The sequence below is a fragment of the Corvus kubaryi genome, unplaced genomic scaffold (genome assembly GCF_017639235.1).
Source record: "Corvus kubaryi isolate FWS band 111438036 unplaced genomic scaffold, C.kubaryi_AGA036_p1.0 split3-37304, whole genome shotgun sequence".
Classification (NCBI taxonomy): domain Eukaryota; kingdom Metazoa; phylum Chordata; class Aves; order Passeriformes; family Corvidae; genus Corvus; species Corvus kubaryi.
The window spans coordinates 1690456-1707939 of NW_024582087.1; the positions used below are offsets into that span (position 1 = coordinate 1690456).

General features: G+C 65.7%; 1 protein-coding gene across 2 annotated transcripts; it reads right to left on the reverse strand.

Moving 5' to 3' along the window:
• Window positions 1-148: 148 nt before the first annotated feature.
• On the reverse strand, window positions 149-15720 carry KIAA1522 (KIAA1522 ortholog). 2 transcript variants are annotated; one of them, XM_042015354.1, is made up of 7 exons: window positions 15456-15720; window positions 6187-6342; window positions 5911-5966; window positions 4676-4793; window positions 4200-4316; window positions 1238-4114; window positions 149-1012 (listed from the first exon to the last, which is right to left on the reverse strand). In XM_042015354.1, the coding sequence occupies exons 1-7, from the start codon at window positions 15541-15543 to the stop codon at window positions 990-992; spliced, it is 3435 nt and encodes a 1144-aa protein (XP_041871288.1). In that variant the 5' UTR covers window positions 15544-15720; the 3' UTR covers window positions 149-989. The 2 variants fall into 2 exon arrangements, with proteins under 2 accessions (XP_041871288.1, XP_041871289.1); XM_042015355.1 differs by lacking the exon at window positions 15456-15720 and adding an exon at window positions 7782-8130.
• Window positions 15721-17484: the final 1764 nt, after the last annotated feature.

A 17484-nucleotide genomic window follows, 5' to 3' on the forward strand; every position in this document is an offset into this window, starting at 1 on the left:
CATCTGTCCAGGGTAGCTGGCAGCCAGCCCTGCTCCAGAGTTTTACTGGGCAGTGGTGCTGGGAGCCAGCCTGGGGGGGTCCCTGGAGCTCAGCACCACCCAGAAGGAACCTGCAACCATAAACCAGGAAGAACAGGAGGCAGCAAGCTTCGGTCATCATTTTAACCAGCCAGGTACAGAGCTCTGAGCAGCTACTCGGCAGCAGAGGGTCGGTTGCATTTGGTTTGGTTTGGTTTGGTTTGGTTGGGTTTGTTTCGTTTGGTTTTAGTTTTCTTTCGTTTGTTTTTTTTTTTTTTACAATCAAATCAAAATGTGACCCGAGTTTACAGAAACAGAATGGAGGCTCTACCCCAGAGCCCAGGGCCAGCTCGAGGGGCAGCCAGGCCCTTCCTCCTGCGGGATGGCCGGGCAGTGGCGAGTGGCCGGAGCCGGTGCTGGCCACGAGCTCCTTCTGCCTTTCCATCAAGAGCCAAACCCTGGTCCCTCCCAACCAGCACCTCCATCCCCTCCTGCTCCTGTTCGCATCCTCCCCGGCGCTGTTGTGGCCAAAGCCTTCCCATTCCCTTGTCCAAAGTGCTTCCAGTCCTCACGGGCCTGTCTGGCCAGGAGCGGTGGCCCCAGCTCCGGTGCCTTTGGCCCCAGCTCCGGTGCCTTTGGTCCCAGCTCCGGTGTCTTCGGCCCCCAAACTCCTCTGGGCGTGGCTGCTCGGCTCCACACGCCCAGACCAAGCATCAGCTCGGCAGGGAGGAGGTGCTGGCTCCAAGCACGGGCCTCGAGTCCAGTAAAAAAAAGCAAAATAAAGCTGTAGTACTTAGGAAAGTGAAACCAACACCATTTTTGCATAAATATCATCAAGGCCGTGGAGGCTAAGGCTGTTTGCTTCCTGTATTAAGTTAGTTGCCAGTTCCACACTCGTCCGTTGACCTGCCCAGGTCCCTGAGAGATTTGGATTCCTGTCCGTGGGGGTTCCAGTCCTGCAGCATCGTCCTTCAGGCCGTCTCTCCCCGTCCGTCTGCAAGGCAGGAGGGAAGAGCCCGTCAGCCACCCCACATCCCAGCTTCCCACAGCCCTACCAGGCTCTCTCCCTGCTGTCCCAGTGCCACCCCAGCTGCAACACAGCCCAGGAGCTGTGCTGGGTGTCTGTAACTTGGGAATAGCTCAGGATCCTGAGCAGCAGCATCCCAAGGCAAGGCTGAACCTCCAGCAGCATCCATCCCATGCCTCCCACCCCACGTACCTTGTGCAGGGAGGCTCTGAGCTGGCAGCTCCGTGGCGTTCCTGCCCTCCGTCCCTGCCAGCTCGCTCTTAGTCCTGCTCTCTTCCACCTTGGCATTCCCGTCCGGCACCGGCGAGCCCAGCGCCTCTGCCCCCGCTGCCTTTGGGGAAGGAGCCGGCCCCGAGCCAAGCGAAGGCTTCTTGGCTACCGGAGGGGGGATCTTGCCGGGTTTTCGCTGGGCTTGTGCCTTTCCGGGGCCCTGCGGGGCGGTAGCGGCCGGGGCTGCCGAGCGCTGCCCCGAGAAATTCATCAGCTCGGCCACCAAGTTCCTCTTCAGGTCGGCCTGCACCTCAGGGGACGAGGCCGTCTCGATCACCAGCTTCCTGGAGCTCTTGGCGAAGATGAAGCTGGCGGTGGAGGCCGGGGAGTTGTTCCTGGGGGACAGCTGCCCATCCCCAGGGGGCCCCTCGGGGCCGGCCTGGGCCGCTCGGCCACCGGGCAGCTTCTCCGCGGACTCTCCGCCGGCCAAGGCGGCGGCCTTGAGGTGCACGGCGTGGTGGAGCTGGTTGGAAGGCACCGCGTCTTTGGCAGGAGGCGGCTGCCGAGTGGACAGGGACCGGCGGACGGGCTTCTGCGGGGCCGGACGCTCCTCGGCCCCGGCTCCGGCCGCGGCTCCGGCCGCGGGCTCCACGCTGACGGAGCGCAGCCGCACCATCTGCAGCAGCGAGGGTGTGACGATGGGCAGGCTGGCGTCCTCCTTGGCCGCGGGGCCACTCTTGCTCCGCGACACCGGCTCCTTCTTGGCCTCTGCCCGAGGGCCGTTGGCCGCCTTCTTAAGGCTGATTTGGGGCGGCAGGGCCAGAGCCGAGGGCGGCGGGAGAGGCGGCGCCGGCGGGGGCACGAAGGCCGCGGGAAGGGGCTCGGCGGGGCGCGGAGGCTGCGGAGCCCCGGTGGGTGGGTCTGGCTGCTGAGAGACGGCAGCTGAGGATGATGAAGATGCAGCCCCCGGGCTCGGTGTTGCTGTCTGCCCGTCCGCCGGGGCTGAGGTGGCATCGGGCAGGCTGGAGAGATAGGATTCATCCGGAGGTGGGAAGTCTGCCATGGACAGGTCGTGCTCCTCGGGAGCCGGCGGCGGCGGCGGGGGCCAGGCGGTGTCGGCGGGGGGTTCACCGCTGGTCTGGGGGCTCCCCTCCGCCTTCTTGGCCGGCGGGGGAGGCGGCTGGTAGGCAGGCGGCGGTGACGGCGGTGGGGATTTGCCGCTGGGCTTGGCCGAGGGCTCCTGGCTGGCAGTGCTGGGCACCGGGGGGGTTTGTGAGGGCTGGAGGGGGCCGGCGGGGGCCGGGGGCTGCTGGAGCTTGGTGGGTGGCGGGGAGAAGGGAGCAGGAACCTTGGGGTGCGGCGGGATGATGAACCGGTCTGAGCGACTGGTCAGCGCCTCGGGGGGGGTCGGGTCCGAGGCCGAGGAGGAGATGGAGGTGAGGGAGGAGGACACAGAGAGCGCAGGCGACTGCAGGGAGCAGACCCGGTCCGGCTTCTGGGATTGAGACTTGCCCGGGGATGCAGCTGGGTGTCCCAACCCCTTGGTGGGCAGTGTGGGTGTCCCACTCTGGCTGGAGTAGCCGCTGGAGGGGGACATGGTGCGGTCAGACCCATCGGGGCAGCTCCACTTGGGCTGAGCTTGGGGCTCCCTGAGCACCACCGTCACCCCGGGGCGGCCCCGCGAGGCCTCAGGGGAGCTGGTGCCGGCCAGGCTCTCGGAGCGGAGGCTGCTGGTCTCGCTCAGTGATGGGGAGAACACCTCGTCCTCGCCCGTGGGGCTGAAAGGCTCGGGGCGCGGGGACCAGGGTGCGCCGCTGTCCCGCTGGGGCCGGTGGTCGGGCCTGGGGGGCAGCCCCAGCACCTTGGGCTCCCCATCGGCCTTCTGGTGCAGCGAGTAGGTCCTGCGGGGAGGGGCCGGGGGCTTCTTCATCTTCCTGAGGGAGACGCTGCGGGCAGAGGAGCGCTCGCTGGCCAGGCTGGCCGTGTCCGAGCCCTCCGCCTGGCTGCTCATGCTGTAGGCGGGGGACACGCGGCCACTGCCGCTGCCCACGGCCAGGAGCCCGGGGGCCGCAGGAGCGAGGCCGGCAGCGGGCTTGGAGCAGGAGCTGGCGAAGCTGGCGGAGCTGTAGATGCTGATTTGGTCGGTGTCGGAGCGAGCTGCCGCGTCCACCTCGCCGTGCGGCCCCGCCTCGGGCTGCCGGTGGTCGCAGCCGCCCTGGGAGGAGATGGTGGAGCTGTTGGAGACGATGGTCTCCGTGGACTGCGAGTGGCTCCAGTTGTCGCTGGAGGAGGAGGGCTCGCGGCTGCGGGCGCTGCGCTCCGAGAAGCGGGACAGGGAGCGCACCGAGGCCGGGCTGGACGACACGAGGCTGCAGCGGCTCAGCGTCCGCACGCTGCTCCTCGTCAGGGCCACCACGTCCACCATGGGCGGCAGGATGGCGTTGGGGATGATCTTGGACATGTACGTACCCTGGGGCGAGATGGACATGACAGGACCCACCAGCATCTCTGGGGGGTTGGCGTAGGTGGTCATGCCCGGCACGGCCAGCGACTTCGGCCTCACCATGGGTGACAGCTTGGCCGCTGTCTTCCTCCCCAGCAAGCTGTCGTCGTAGTAAACCCTGTTGATGTGCTTCTGCAGGGCTGCGTCCGCCTCCTCCAGCACTCCCAGGCAGACGCGGGCGCCGCTGGACACGGGCAGAGGCTGCAGCTTCCCGTCGATGGTGGGGATGCGGACGGCATCGCCGGACACCTGCCCACCGTTCAGCAGGGGCTGCACTGCCTGGCCCAGCCCGCGACCCGCCGGCCCTCGCCCGTCCGCCTCGGGATGTCCCTTGGCTCCATGGCTGTTCCTGAGACCTGGGAGCAGGGAGAGATGCCCTCAGCGTGATCCCAAGGCAAGGCAAACAGATCCTAAGACTCCCTCCTTGCCCCTGGTGCTTACCCAGCTCCTTATGGACATGCTGGGGGATGCCCAGCACTGTTGTCCTCCTCTCCTTCCTCTTCTTGCCAGCCCTCTCCGAGGATTTGGGAAAGGAGTCGTGTGGTCGGAATGTGGAACCTACGAGAGGGTCCAGCCAGTGTGAGGGGGGCCCAGTGTCCCCAGCATCCCCAGCACTTCCCACTGCCAGAGATGCTCTGGGATAAGCCGGGCTCAGACACTGAAATAACCCAGAGAGGCACCAGCCGAACAGTCTGAGCAGGGAGGAGACGCTGTCTGTCTGTCTGTCCATCCCCCTCGCCCAGCCCCAACGCTCTGACTCAGCCAGAGCCGCTCTCATCTCTCCCAAGGGCCCCCAAATCCCTGAGCTGGCTTGTGGCCACACCAAGACAGAGCCCAGCTCCCCTGCCACACTCCCTGACCCCCCTGGCACCCCCTCAGCTCACGTCCCCCCCATCCCACAGCTCCCAGCCGGGTACCTTTCCTCTGGATCATCTCGGAGCGGATGGAGAGGGCATCCTCAGAGGTGCTGTCCGTGGCACAGGAGGCTGCCCGGCTCCGGAAGGACAGGCTGTCATCCTCCGAGGATACGCAGGACTGTGGGGACAGGGTGGGCTCAGCGGACCCCACTCTGCGGGGACAGAGCTGCCCCGGCCCCGGCCAGGCCCCTTCCCCGCCGCGAACTGACTCGGCAGCCGAGACAAAAGCTCTTCCGAGGGCCAAAGGCTGAGTCAGCCACGCCGGCATCCAGAGTCCTCCCACCAGGAGCAGGGCTGGGAGCAGCCCCTGGGACCCTGCACAGCTCTGCAGCCCCCCGGAGAGCAGGAGAAACAGGGTCTGGTCCATGCAAGGAGCAGCTGAAGGAACTGCCAGGCTCGCCACGGTGCCAAGCCCAAAATGACCCCATGGGTGTTCCCAGCCCTGCTGTGCCCCAGAGCCCAGGGCTGGAGGGCTGCCATGGCTGGGAGAGGGGCGTGGGACAGGGACAGGCGGGCGGGCAGGACCCCCGGCACTCCCTGGACACAGCCAGTGTCACAACCTCCAGTGTCCCCATTCCTCCAAACCATCCCTGGCACAGCAGAGGTTGGGATGAGACACTTCAGAGTTAACCTGACCCCTGCACCTCGCTCCCCCCGTGGCTCTGCCCATCCTGGGGTTTCCAGTCCCCCACTTCCAAGGGGTTAAAAGGGCTGAGAGCCAACGAGAGGCAACAGCTTGAGCAAACACAGGCGGGTGAGGCACTGGCAGCGGGGTCAGAGCCCGGGGCTGTGCCAAAGCTCAGCTCGGCCAAAACAGGGGGAGTTTCTGCTCGTCAACAGCCGGGAGGGGGCACAGGCACCAGGCTGGATATGGCCACCTGTCCCCATCACGCCACCACGTCACCCCTCCTCAGCCAGGGCTCCCAAGGGACACCAGTGGGGCAGGAACAGGGGGACAGAGGGGTGCAGGCAGTGGGCAGGCCCTGGCAGAGCCCCACAGGACACAGCAGGACGTGCCAAGGCTGAGGATGGGGAGAGCGGCTCGTCCTGGGACACCACCGAGGGACACACGGCCAGTTCCAGCCCCACAACCCCCCTGGACATGGTCCTACAACCTTGGCTGGTTGCCTGTCTGCCCCTAAACTCCACCCAGGGAGGACAAAAGAGCCACCCTGTGTCCCCTCACCCCCAGGGCACCCCAAGAGCACAGGAGGCAGAGCCTGGGCAGGGCTCACCTGGAGGCTGCTGGTGTCCCCGTGGTCCCAGGCACTTTTGGTCTGTTTCTGCTTCTCTGTGGAGGGAAGACAGAAGGTAAATCCCTCCAGGGGAGCCGGGGCAGCCCCCACACAAGGAAGCAGCTGCCGAGCTGGCAGTGCCCCCCGCACAGCCCAGCCACCAGCGCTGGACTCTGGTCAGCCCCATCGCGCCGCCCACACCGCCCGGCCAGCCAGGAGCTGGGGACAGCCCTTCCGCCGTGTCCCCAAGGCCACCCTGGGGCTGGGGACACCTACCCTGGTGCTGCAAGGACTTCAGCCCCTGCTGGGCCTGGTTGTGCAGCTCCTCCAGGTGCGGGGGCCGCGTGCTGGGGAAGAAGACGTTGTCGGGACATTCCTCGCCCGCCGTGTACTGCACGCTCAGCCGCTTCTCGCCCTCGCCCTTGGCAGCGCCTGCGGGGACAGCGGGGTCAGCTGGGCTGGGGGGACACGGCCACGCTGCCACCAGTGCATCCCAACCCACGGGGGACAAGCGCCGGGCGGTGACAGCCACCCCAGGATGACGTTATCCCGCTCAGCTCCAAAGCGGGCACTGGAAACACCGAGAGAAATCCCATCCCGCGGCTCTGCCCGGCCAGTCGATATTCCGGAGTCGGGATGTCTCCACTGGTTTTCTCCAGTGCTGGGATGTGGGACCACCCTCCTTCCCCAGCGCCTTCGTTAGGAGCTAACGAGGCGGTGAATTGTGCAGGACTGAGGGAGAAGGAGCAGCACAGGGGGGGATTAAATGTGGATGAAACCACGATGACTTTCCCTTTGGAGCATTGCGTCATTCCCAGGCCTTGCTCATCACCCCAAGAGCAGGGACTCCCCCCCCATGCCCAGGCAGGCTGGGAACTGCACAGAGGAGGGAAACTGAGGCACATCCAGCTGCAGAGATCCCACAGGACCCAAATCCCTTCTCCGAGCCCCGCTGGATGCTGAACACCCCTTCTGCCACGCCTGGGGCAGCACGGAGCCCTCACTCCCTGCCTTGCAGCACCCTCCCCACAGCCGCCACCAGCACCCTGCGGTGCCCACGGTCAGGAGCTGCCCTGGCATCACTCAGCCCTGCCATCACCCAGCCCGGCCACTGCAGCACCGTGGCACAGCCCTTCCCGCACGCCTGAGCGAACCCTCAAACTCTTCCTACCCAGAAAAAAAAAAAAAACCAATTTTGAGGAAGGGAAGGGCGAGCGCAGGAAACCGTCGGGGCCGGCGGCGGCACCCCGGGACCACGGGCACCTGCTGCTCGGCACCGGCAGCACCACACGCCATCATCCCCTGTCCCCTGTGCTCCCCGTGTGCCCGGTCCCCAGGCAGCGAGGCGGCCGTGCTCCGACTCCAGCACACAAAGGAGCAGGCCTGGAACAATGGAGCCTCCCGCCCTGCCGCCATGCCGGCCTCTGCCTCCGCCAGCACCCGCGGTGCGAGCGGGCACCGGGGCACAGCCAGCCCGGCACAGCGGCTGCTGCCACAGGGGTGCCCTGTGCTGGTGTAAAATCTCTGCAGGGGACACAAGACACCCACAGCCCCCGCCACCGTCATGTTCCTAATCCTCTTTTCTCGCCCGATTTCGGGCAGCCCCTCGCCTGACACCCCCCAAACACGCTCGGAGCTGCCTTGCGGGGAGAGGAGCGCAGTGATTTATTCCCGTAACTTCGCGGCGGGCGAGGCCAGGGCTGGGGTGACCTTCCCTGCCCTCCCCCGGGGATGGAAGCCCCCCTGCCCGCTGCGGGTGGGCGAGCACCCCGTGCCGGTCCGGGGTGGGGGGGTGTCCCGGCGGGCAGGGGTTGTGTAAGGACAAGGCTCTGCTCCTTCCCTTCCTCCCTCCCTCCCCTCTGCTCACTCACCCTTCTTCTTGAAGAAAGCCAGAAGCGACGAGAGGTTCCTGCCCATGAAAACCACCATGGTGGCCGGGGAGAGGGTCTGCTCCCCAGGGAAGGGGGGCTCCGCCGCCCCCCGAGGAGGCTCAGCCTATTGTGCCGAGGCGACTCTCACCCGGCGTGTGCCGGCGGGGCGGATTCCGGCGGCCCCCAGCTCCCTCCCTCCCTCCGTCCTCATCCGCACGGGCGGGAGGATGCTCGGCCAGGCGAAGACGCTCCGGCGCAGCTGCTTGTGAGCAGGGAGAGCAGGGAGCAGCCTGAGCCGGGGACGGCTGCGCGGTGGCAGGAGGGGACAGTCCCAGCTGCGCCCACCGCGCTCCTCGGCCGCGGCAGAAGGAAAGAAGGGGCCCCTCCTCTGGCCTCCGGCTCGCTCCCCCCGGCCCTCCCGCCTCCTCCCACGCACGACACAGACCACAGGGATCTGTTCTTTCAGCGTTTCCCCAACTCCTCCCTTTTGGACCCCTGGGACACCCCCAGGACCCTGCTGGGCACAGCAGCGCTGCAAACCAGTTGCTCGCTTCCACAACAGTGCGACCAACTGGGAGGAACTGGGAGGTTTTTCCACCTTGGGCTATGACACAGCAGAGGCAGCAGTGTCACATTCTCCATCCTAGACTGTCCCCAGTTCCCCCCAGGACCCTGCCAGGAGAGCCCCATTTCGGGCAGGGAACAGGAGGCAGGACGGGGCAAAAGGTGTTTGTCCTTAGGGACGGGGCTACGTCATGGTCACAAGGGCTGGCAGCACTGGGGGAAAACCAGGTCTGGGACCAGTCTAACCAGTAGCTCCAGCTGCTGGCGTGGGGGCAGGTGAAATCAGGGGCAGAAATGCCGGGCGGTCACACAGTGGCACTGCCCTGGCACTGCCGGTCACTGTCCCCACCACAGAGGGTCTCCCAGGGCAGTGGGTACCCAGCACCTCCAGGAGCTCCATCCCCCCCACTTACAGGTGTTTTAGCCCAAAAGGTGAACAGCACCCAGTGTTTACCCAGCAGGTACCCGTGTCCTCGTGCCAAACCCTCTGCCCCCTGCCCTGCAGCTCCCCCCGGGCTGTGCCCAGGGTTTATTCCAGCAGGACACAGCTTGGGCTGCAGACAGAGCAGCCGTCACCCAGCAGGGTCCCCGCGGGCCCCAGGCAGTGACTGCGCAGCCCGAGGGACAGTTTGACCTTGTGAAGGGCATCTCTGTGTGCCCAGCCAGGCAGCTCCGGGCTCAGCGAGGATTTCTTCCCTGGAATTCCGACATGGCCATAGCCCCAAACACCAGCAGCTCCCTGGCTGTGCCTGACCCAGCACCTGCTCCAGCGTGGGCAGGATGGGCCCTGCTGCCCACACACCCCCCCAGAAGGTGCCGGTGGCCACGGGCAGACGTTCCCCAGCCCTTTCCACAGCACAAGTGGAAAAGGGACATAATTAAAGGGCTGAGGATGCACAAAGCAGGCGGCCACGTGCTGCACTGAGCACTGCCCTCCGCTCTGGGCAGCCTGTCATGAGCCCAGAAAAGGCCACGGCCAGTGGTAGCTCAGAGGGACACTGCTCCTGGCTCCACAGGGAAGGATCCAGCCCTCCAGCTCTGCCCACAGAGATGGGGCTGAACCAGGACCCCCCTTCATGGCACCAGGAGCTCCCACAGTAAAGGGAGAGCCCCTCCTGTGCTGCTGGTGCACGGCCCAGGCACAGCTGAGCTTCGGCCCCGCAGGTCTGCTGATGGCAGCGCACATGGAAGCTGCTTCCAGGGCTGTGAGGACATTCCCAGGTGCTGGCACACAGCCTGGCCCTGCTTCACCTTCCTGCTGTGGCCCACTGCCCACACAGAGGGCCTGGAAAACATCCCTCACAGGCAGGGACAGGACGTGTCCCTCTCCCGAGTGTGACACCGCTGCGGGTGGGGCAGGAGGAGCTCAGCACGGGTGGCTGCCATCTCCCGAAGGATAACCCAGGGCTCAGCCAGGGCAGGAGCCTCCCCTTCTCCCACTCCTTGTGACCTTCGCTACCTCATCATCCTCATCCAGCCGGCCTCACCTCGGCTCTGTCAACAACACACGGTGAAACCTGCTGGAAAAGGGGGGGAATCCAGGAGGGAGAGAGCCCTGATCCTGCCACAGAGGCTGCAGGTCCCGCTGGGCTGGGGAAGCCGCTGCAGCTGCAGCCGCTGCCGGTAGCAACACGCCCGCTTGGAGCCGGTGTCCCGGGCCCTGTGCATTCCTTGCGGTGCATCCCGGATCGCCCCGACGCCTCCGGGCTCAGCTGACACACGTGCCTCGGCCACACGTGGCAGCGGGATTCTCCCAGATAAGGAGCCAAGGAGCCCGAGGGTTCTCAGTGACGGGCACCCTCTCAAGGATGGTCTCCCCGGCTCAGAGCTGGTATCTGCTGCTGCCAATGCCGGCGATGGTCCGGAGGGAGCAGAGCATCCCTGGAGCAAGGCAGGATGACAGGAAGGGACAGGGAACCCCAGGTACTTTGCCTTCAGCTCTGCCTCGGTGCTGGCAGAGAGGATCTGGAGGTATCAGAGTGGGAACGGGAAGGGCTGCACAAGGGAGAGACCAGAGCCGAAACCCCTCAGGAACACGGCCAGGGCCGCCCAGCCCGATGCTGCAAACAGAACTCGGCCAGGGCCCAGCTCCTACGATGCTACTTTTCACGTGGAGAGAGCCGGAGGAGAAAATCCCAGCTCCTGTCCCCCTCCTCGCCAGGCCTGTGCCTCCTGCGAGCAGCAGGTTTGGCCGGGCTCGGCTACAAACATCCATCTCTGCCTGCTCGGCACTGCCCCGACTTGCCTGCTCCCCGCACGGCGCGGGTCCTGCGGCGGCAGCAGGGGAGCAGCGAGCAGGCAGCAGCTCCCTGCCCGCCCCTCCACCGCCACTGACTCACCGCAGAAAAATGGGGAGGAGGGGGAGCTGCCAGGGGGACGGGAAGGGGCTGCGAGATCCCCGGGGGGAGCCCGCTTGCGTCCTGCTGCTCTGTGGGATGGAGGCTTTGCCTCCCTCCTCCCGGCAGCCGGCGAGAAGCCCTCCCTGCCCCACGGGGTTGGTGCTCTCCCACCCTCTCACCACTCTCATCACTCCCAGCACCATCCTGCTCTGCTTCCCGGCTGCCTGCAAGATGCCACGGGCATGGATAACATCAATGGGGTGCACCATGAAACCCATTCCTGAGAGCTCCGTGGAGCTGTCAAGACATGGATGGACCCTGATAGAGCTGTGAGAGCCCCCAAACTCTGCTCCAGTAACACAGGATATCCTGGTTTGGAAGAGATCTTATCCAGCCCCTCTGCTCCAGCATCCTGTCCCTCTGCAACCTTAAATTGTTTAGGGTGTCTGGGAGCCCCTAAAGACAACCAACCCGTTCCCCAAATCCTTGTCTCAGCACAGGATCCACGCCCTGGGACACACCACGGGATCCTGATCACTCCAGGCAGGATAAGAGCACAATAATATTTACGGTGGCTCTGGCCACACAGCTCCTGCTGCCAGCCTGCCCTCGGCCACACCTGGGGGGCTGCTCCTCCAGCCAGGAAAACATCTCCACCAAGCAAATAAACACCGCCCAATCCACGCTGTTGGCTCGGCTCTCGAGCGCGATCCCACGCAGAGGCTGAACTAAAATTAATTTCAACTGGGAAAACAAACTTGGATCGGGTTTTTTTCTTCCTCTAAATCGCAGCGGAGAAAGCTGCCTGGTATCACCTCGGTGAGCCAACAGGCCCTGGCGAAGGAGCTGGTGCAGGGTGAAATCCCGCTTGGAGCAGAGACCTGGCGCCGATCGCCTCCAGCCACAGCTGCTGTCATGACAGGAGCACACGGGCTTGTGCAACGGGCCGTGACCTCGCTGCTGTCCCACACTTGCCCCACAGCCAGCCCTGAGGTGGCACAGAGTGTCTCCTGCTCCCTGAGTTATCCCAGGTCCAGGCGAGGGGCTGGCAGCAGTCCGGAGGGGCTCTCAGGGACCAGTGCCCGGCTGTGCCTCGCTCCTGGCCCCTGCAACAGCCCAGCGAGCCTCCATCCCACCACGTCCCCACCCCGTGCTCGTCCCCTCCCCGGAGAAGCCACCAAACAGGTTTGAAGGTAAATAACAGCCTTCCCCAGCCAGGAGCCGGATCCGGGCGGGAACATCCCAGATGGGGAGTGCAGGGCGGGAGAGGGCCGCAGGCAGAGCCTGGATAGAGGCACGGGGCCGCAGAGGGTGACACCGGCGGCACGTATGACCAGGGGTGGGCCACCACCACCTCCTCCTTCCATGCTCCAGAGCTTTTTCACTCCCTGATCCCCTTCCCTCGGTGTCCTCCCGCTCCCGCGGTGCTCCGGGCTGGCTGTCCCCTGGTTCGTGCCGTCACGCCCGGCGGTGTTTGCAGGGCACCCAGGTGCTCTTGCCACGGCAGAGGCGTTGCCTGTCACAGCAGGCACTTGGCTCCACGCAGGAGCAAACCCAGCAGACGGATTAAGGACAAGACGTTGCAGGTTTTTTCCGTGCACGGATCCCCTGTCCTTGCAAGCAGCACCCAAACCCCGCTCCCGCCCGCGGGGCTTTTCCAAGGAAACGCTGCGGAGGTGCCGATCCTCCCATCGAGATGGACACGGCGATGTGGGATCGCGGAGAGGAGCTGCCACCAAGATGGGGTGGGGGATAACCCACAGCCAGCAGGGCAGGTCCCATCCCTGCCTCTCGGTGACGGGAGCGTGCCAAGCGGGCACGGCACGGCATGTCAGAGCCGAAAGCTGTGGCAGCTGCCTGCCCAGGACACCCGCGGATCGCCTCCTCCCCTGCTCCGGGAGCAGGAGGGGGCACCGGGAAGGGCTCGGATGTCCCGGACGCAGCAGGATGCTGGCTGGTGCGCCGGGCTGGCGGTGCCTGGAGAAAGCGCCTGTGTAAATCTCGGCGTGTCCCCCGCCGGGATCAGCCCTGCCCTCATCCGCCTCTCCCGGTGTTTGCGGAGCCGGCCCAGCGTGGGTCTGGCACGGAGAGAGGCTGCAAAGGAGAAAGAGCCCAGAGCTGCTCAGCCCACCCCGGAGCTGCCCCGCAGGAGCCGGGGCTGCCGAAGGGCTCCACGCTGCTGCTGCTGCTGCTGCTGCTGCTGGGGACGTTCCCAGCCACAGGTCACGCCTGTGGCATTTGGATACCCCATCCCTGGAAGTGTTCCAGGCCAGGTTGGAGCAACCTGGGGATAGTGGAAGGTGTCCCTGCCCATGGCGGGGACTGGAACGCGATGAGCTTCAAGGTCCCTTCCAAATCAAACCATTCCATGATTTTTTCCTTGCAACCCTCCCCAGACCTCGCACCCAGAGCTCCACGCCGGCCGCAGCCGCATCCCCGCTGACTCCGCGGGGCGCAGCCTGGCCAGCAGCCACGTTCCTGCGCCCTGACTCAGCAGGGCCCGGCGGGGAGTCCCGATAAGGAAGCGATAAGAGGCTGCGGTCTCCCTGGGGCTCAAGGACCTTCCCCAGCATGAACGAGCCCGGGGACGAGAGGCTGGGGATGCCCCCGGAGCAAGCCAGGCCCCGCTCTGGCACGGGGAAATGAGAACGGGGTGCGTGGGTTCGGCACTGGTGGGGCAGAGTGGGCAGGCTCAGAGCCACCCCGGAGCCCTCAGCCGTGCTCCTGCCCCCCATCCTGTCCTTGGGGACCCCTGCTCTGTCCCCTCAGCATCCAGAGGTGCTGGCTGCCCACACCACTGCACACCTGGCACAACCACAAAAGCATCTGCCAGTGCCTGCCCGGGCCTGATGCACCAACAACGGGCACGGCAGGGCCAAACTTAATCTTCCAGTCACCACAAACAGGAACTGGGGACACTGGTCCAGTCGCCCGCCATATGCAATTATTCTCCAGCCCGTAATCCAGAGGCACCCAGGGTCTTCCAGGGGGAGACGGGAGCGCCGGCGGGGGCGCGTCCGGAGGGTGCCGGCACACCCTGCCCCCAGCCGGTGATCCCGGCTGCGCCCTCCGAAATGCTGAAGCGACACAATGCAAATTCTTTGGCTTTGTGGCCGCCGCGCCGTTGCCATGGAGCCGTCGCAGAGAACAAACACAACTCGCCCCATGTTTCCTCAGCACCTTCCACCCCACGGCCTTCGGCCCCAGCGCCAGCCCTCGCCTCCCGGGATCTGCCCCGGCTGTACCAGTCCCACATCCCGCCCATTCCAGGGCATCCGAGATGGAGCAGGGCTTCTCCCAGCCAGCCCTGGGGAAGGGTGGCGCGGTCCTGGTTCAAGGATTGACAAGGGACACCGAAGGCTGGCAGGGATGGAGGGGAGATGGAGGTCTGACAGGAACGCCACGTGGAAAAGGGGGAGGATGCGCCAGGGATGCAGCCACAGCCCAGCCTGCCCAATGGCACCGAGCCCTTCCCGCGTGGAGACCACGACAAGAGGACAAGTGTGGCGGAGAGGAGCCTGCAGCCACCGGCGAGGAGAATCGAATGGTGAAGGGCCTGCAGTGAAGGAGATGCTGTCCCTGCACGGCCGTGGGCGATGCGGGACCCTCCTGCCTCAGTTTCCCCAGGCACTGAGCGGATGCTCTCAGCCAGGACGTTTCAGCACCTGTGGGGTCTCCCCATCCCGGGCCCCACCTCTGGGACAGCTTTGCTCAGGGTGGTGCTCCCCGAGCCTGTGCAGAGCTGACTCCAGCCCCTGCTCACCCCGCGGAGAGCTGGGCTCACACACCTGGGTGGCTGCTGACCCTGAAGATCGAGGGAAACAGGGCAGCCAAGGGGACAGGAGGGACAGCAGGGCCGAGGATGCCACAGGGCTGCTGGAGGAAAACCACCCAGTTACCACCCCTTGGTCCTGCTAACCCTGGTCCTACGATGCTGCCCACGCTCTTGCCAAGTCTCCTCCTTGGCTCAGGCCGGGCTGGGGACACGGGGACAGTTTAATGACACCAGCGGGGGAGTCAGCAACCCCGGGATGGGGACGATGTTACTGCGAGAGACCTTCCCTGCTGGCATCACCCTGCTCCGATGGGGGAACCGCGGTGGGAGCTCAGCAGGCACCCCACGGGGCTTATTGTTCCGCGGGTGGGTCCAGGCTGGTGTGGGACCCTGTCCCTGCTCCTCGTCCCTGCGGGAAAGGTCTCGGTCCCTGCTTCCCTCCTCGGTTTTCCAGTGGCATCCCTGGAGATGGAGCATAAAGCAGCGGAGCAGTCGGTGTGTGGACAGACGGACAGACAGGCGCAGAGCGAGGGAACGGGGACGGGGACGGGGAGGGGGGGGGAGCAGCCCCTGCAAACACTCCCAGATCCGCCGCTCCCCGCGGCACAGCGAGGGAAACCGAGGCACGGGGTGGGAGCGGGGGGCCGGGGGAGGAAGGCGACGCTGGCAGCGCTGGGATCCCACTTGGAAAACAAATCAGTAACTAATTCAGCTGATCCCGTCCTGATAGCGCGGCGAGCCCACGGCTGCTCCCCGGCGCGTCGGCACAGCCCTGCCTGCAGCCAGAGGGGCTCCCCAGCTCCCACACTGGGGCCGGGGGGCTCATCCTTCCCCCCCAGCACAGGGAGAGAGCACAGCGGAACCTCCCCCCCGCAGCCCCCCGCTCCTGCCCAGCCCGGGAGAACACAAGTGGCGAACTTTCCCAGCGCGACCCCTCAAAACTCCCCAAGCGGGGACCCCCCGCGCCCCATCCCCAAGCAGCCCCATGGCTCCTACCTGCCCTGGGCTTCCCGGCGCGGCCGAAGGGCCAGGAGGAGCCGGGCTTGGCGCCCGCCGGGCTCTTCTTGCGGTGCGCGTTGCCCATGAGGCCGCTCTCGCCTCCACCGCGGCCGGGTGGAGGGCACCGCGGTGCTACATGGCCGAGCCGAGCGGGCTCCGGCGTGGCCCGGGCGGCCCCGGCAGACGACGGCTCTCAGCCGCCGGCTCCCATCGCTCCGGCCCCGGCGGAGCTCAGCGCTCGCAGGCGGCCGTGCCGGAGCCAATGGTACGGGCAGAGAGGAGGGGCCTGCAGGGATCACCCGGCGGATCCCACAGCACCCTCCCAGCCCCATCCCTCCGGCGGGGATGCCTGGGTGATACAGAGAGGCTGAGCGGGCTAAAGGGAGACGCCCCGGTGGCCAAACATCGCTGAGCACCGGGATAGCAGGGCAGGGATGTCGCCTCCAGCCGTGCTCGCACCTCCCCGGAGTTTGCCACGCTCCACCGAGCCGCCACCACTTCTGGCTGTCCCCAGCTCCTACAACCCCCTTCGTGGGTTTTGGGGAGAGGGACACCCCACCGAGCCCCGCCAAGGTTAGGACAGGACTGCTAAGGCTGGAGCAAAGCGCCCGAGGCCACGGGCTGGGTCCGGCCGCTGCCCAAACTTAGGGCGAGCACCCACATGCCATCGCCCACGCAGCCTGGGGTGGGTGGCAACCCCCCGCCGCCCTCCCCACGGCCACTCCTGGCTCTGGGGCAAGTCACGAGGAGGTTGCTCACACTGTCGGCACCTTCCCGTGCCCTCCCCGGCCTCTCCCGGCTCGGCCTCTCCCGGCTCCAGTCCCTGCTCCACCAGCAGCAGCCAGGGCTGGCAGGGTACGAGCAGCTCCGTGCCACGGGAATTGCTGCTCCAAAGCTGCCCACACCGCCCGGACAAGCCCCTCCACAGCCCCTTCCCAAAGCCCAGCTTTCCCTCCTGGTTTTTAATTAGAACATTAAATGCTGCGAGGGCAGGGAGGGGTCAGCCAGCCAGGCAGCGGTGGGCAATTCCTGCTGGCAATGTTTATGTTCCTGAGGTGATTCATCAAAGGCTGGGATAAATAGGAAGGAGGGTTTTGTGGGAAAGGCACAAAACCGGGGAGGTGGTACAAGAAAGAAAGGGAAAAATTAAAGATCAACCAGCAGCTCCTGACCTCCCAAGGTGATCGGCACCAAATTAATCTTTGGACTTCAGTCTTCTCCTCCGCAGTGGAAATATTGATGGTTCAGTTCCTCACCAGCTTGGTTGGGTGCCCAGGGCACGCTCAGCTGGGCAGGGATTGTCCCTGTGGGTTTGCTGCCCCATCTGCTGTGGGAGCTGATAAGGAAACGGGGGATGCAGTGGGAAATGATTCCCTGCTTCCCATTACTGGCTGTGCCCAGTTCACAGCACAGCCCTTCCACCTCGGGGCAGCCGGGATGAAATCAGGTTATGGTCACAAGAGCAGCAGACCTGAGGTCCCTGCCCAGCCACTGTGGGACATGATTTTTCCTCTGGTCAGCCAGGGGCATCTCCAGCCTGGGACGAGGCTTCCTCCCACTGCCCAGCACCTTCCAGCATCCCTGGGATGTCCATCCCAAAACACGGACCCCACGTGCCTCTCAGCCCCCTCTCCAGTGACTCTGCAGCCACACAGGACAAATCTCCCGGTGAAGCTCTCGTCCTTCTCTCCCTGGGAGAGACAGCGAGGCTGGAGCCTGCGCCTGCCCCAGATACCGGGAGATGCTTCCCCCTCCACTCCCAAAACAGACGCCCTCCGTGCCAGCACCTGCTCAGGGAACGCGGCCACCGCCAGCACCGAGGCGTCACCGCCCCCGGGCACAGCCTGGGAGGTGCCGGCAGGGCTCCGGGAGGGAGCCGAGCCCCCGGCACCCAGCAGAGCCCACGTGTGCCAAAAATACCGAGTGGCTCCTCTGAGCTGGAACAACCGTGAGGGGGTAACTCGCAGCCACGTGGAGCCGAGCTCCAGCTCCTCCTGGGCCTCGTGGTTCAGTCCCTGCCAAATTT

Bases quoted from the DNA above. Each gene is read 5' to 3' on its own strand.
- KIAA1522 (XM_042015354.1), bottom strand. From the start codon at position 15,543: ATGGGCAACGCGCACCGCAAGAAGAGCCCGGCGGGCGCCAAGCCCGGC. The intron at 6,343-15,455 runs GTAGGAGCCATG...CTGTCCCCGCAG, and splicing joins CGCCGGGAAGCCCAGGGCAG to GCGCTGCCAAGGGCGAGGGC. The intron at 4,317-4,675 runs GTACCCGGCTGG...ACCCTCTCGTAG, and splicing joins CGAGATGATCCAGAGGAAAG to GTTCCACATTCCGACCACAC.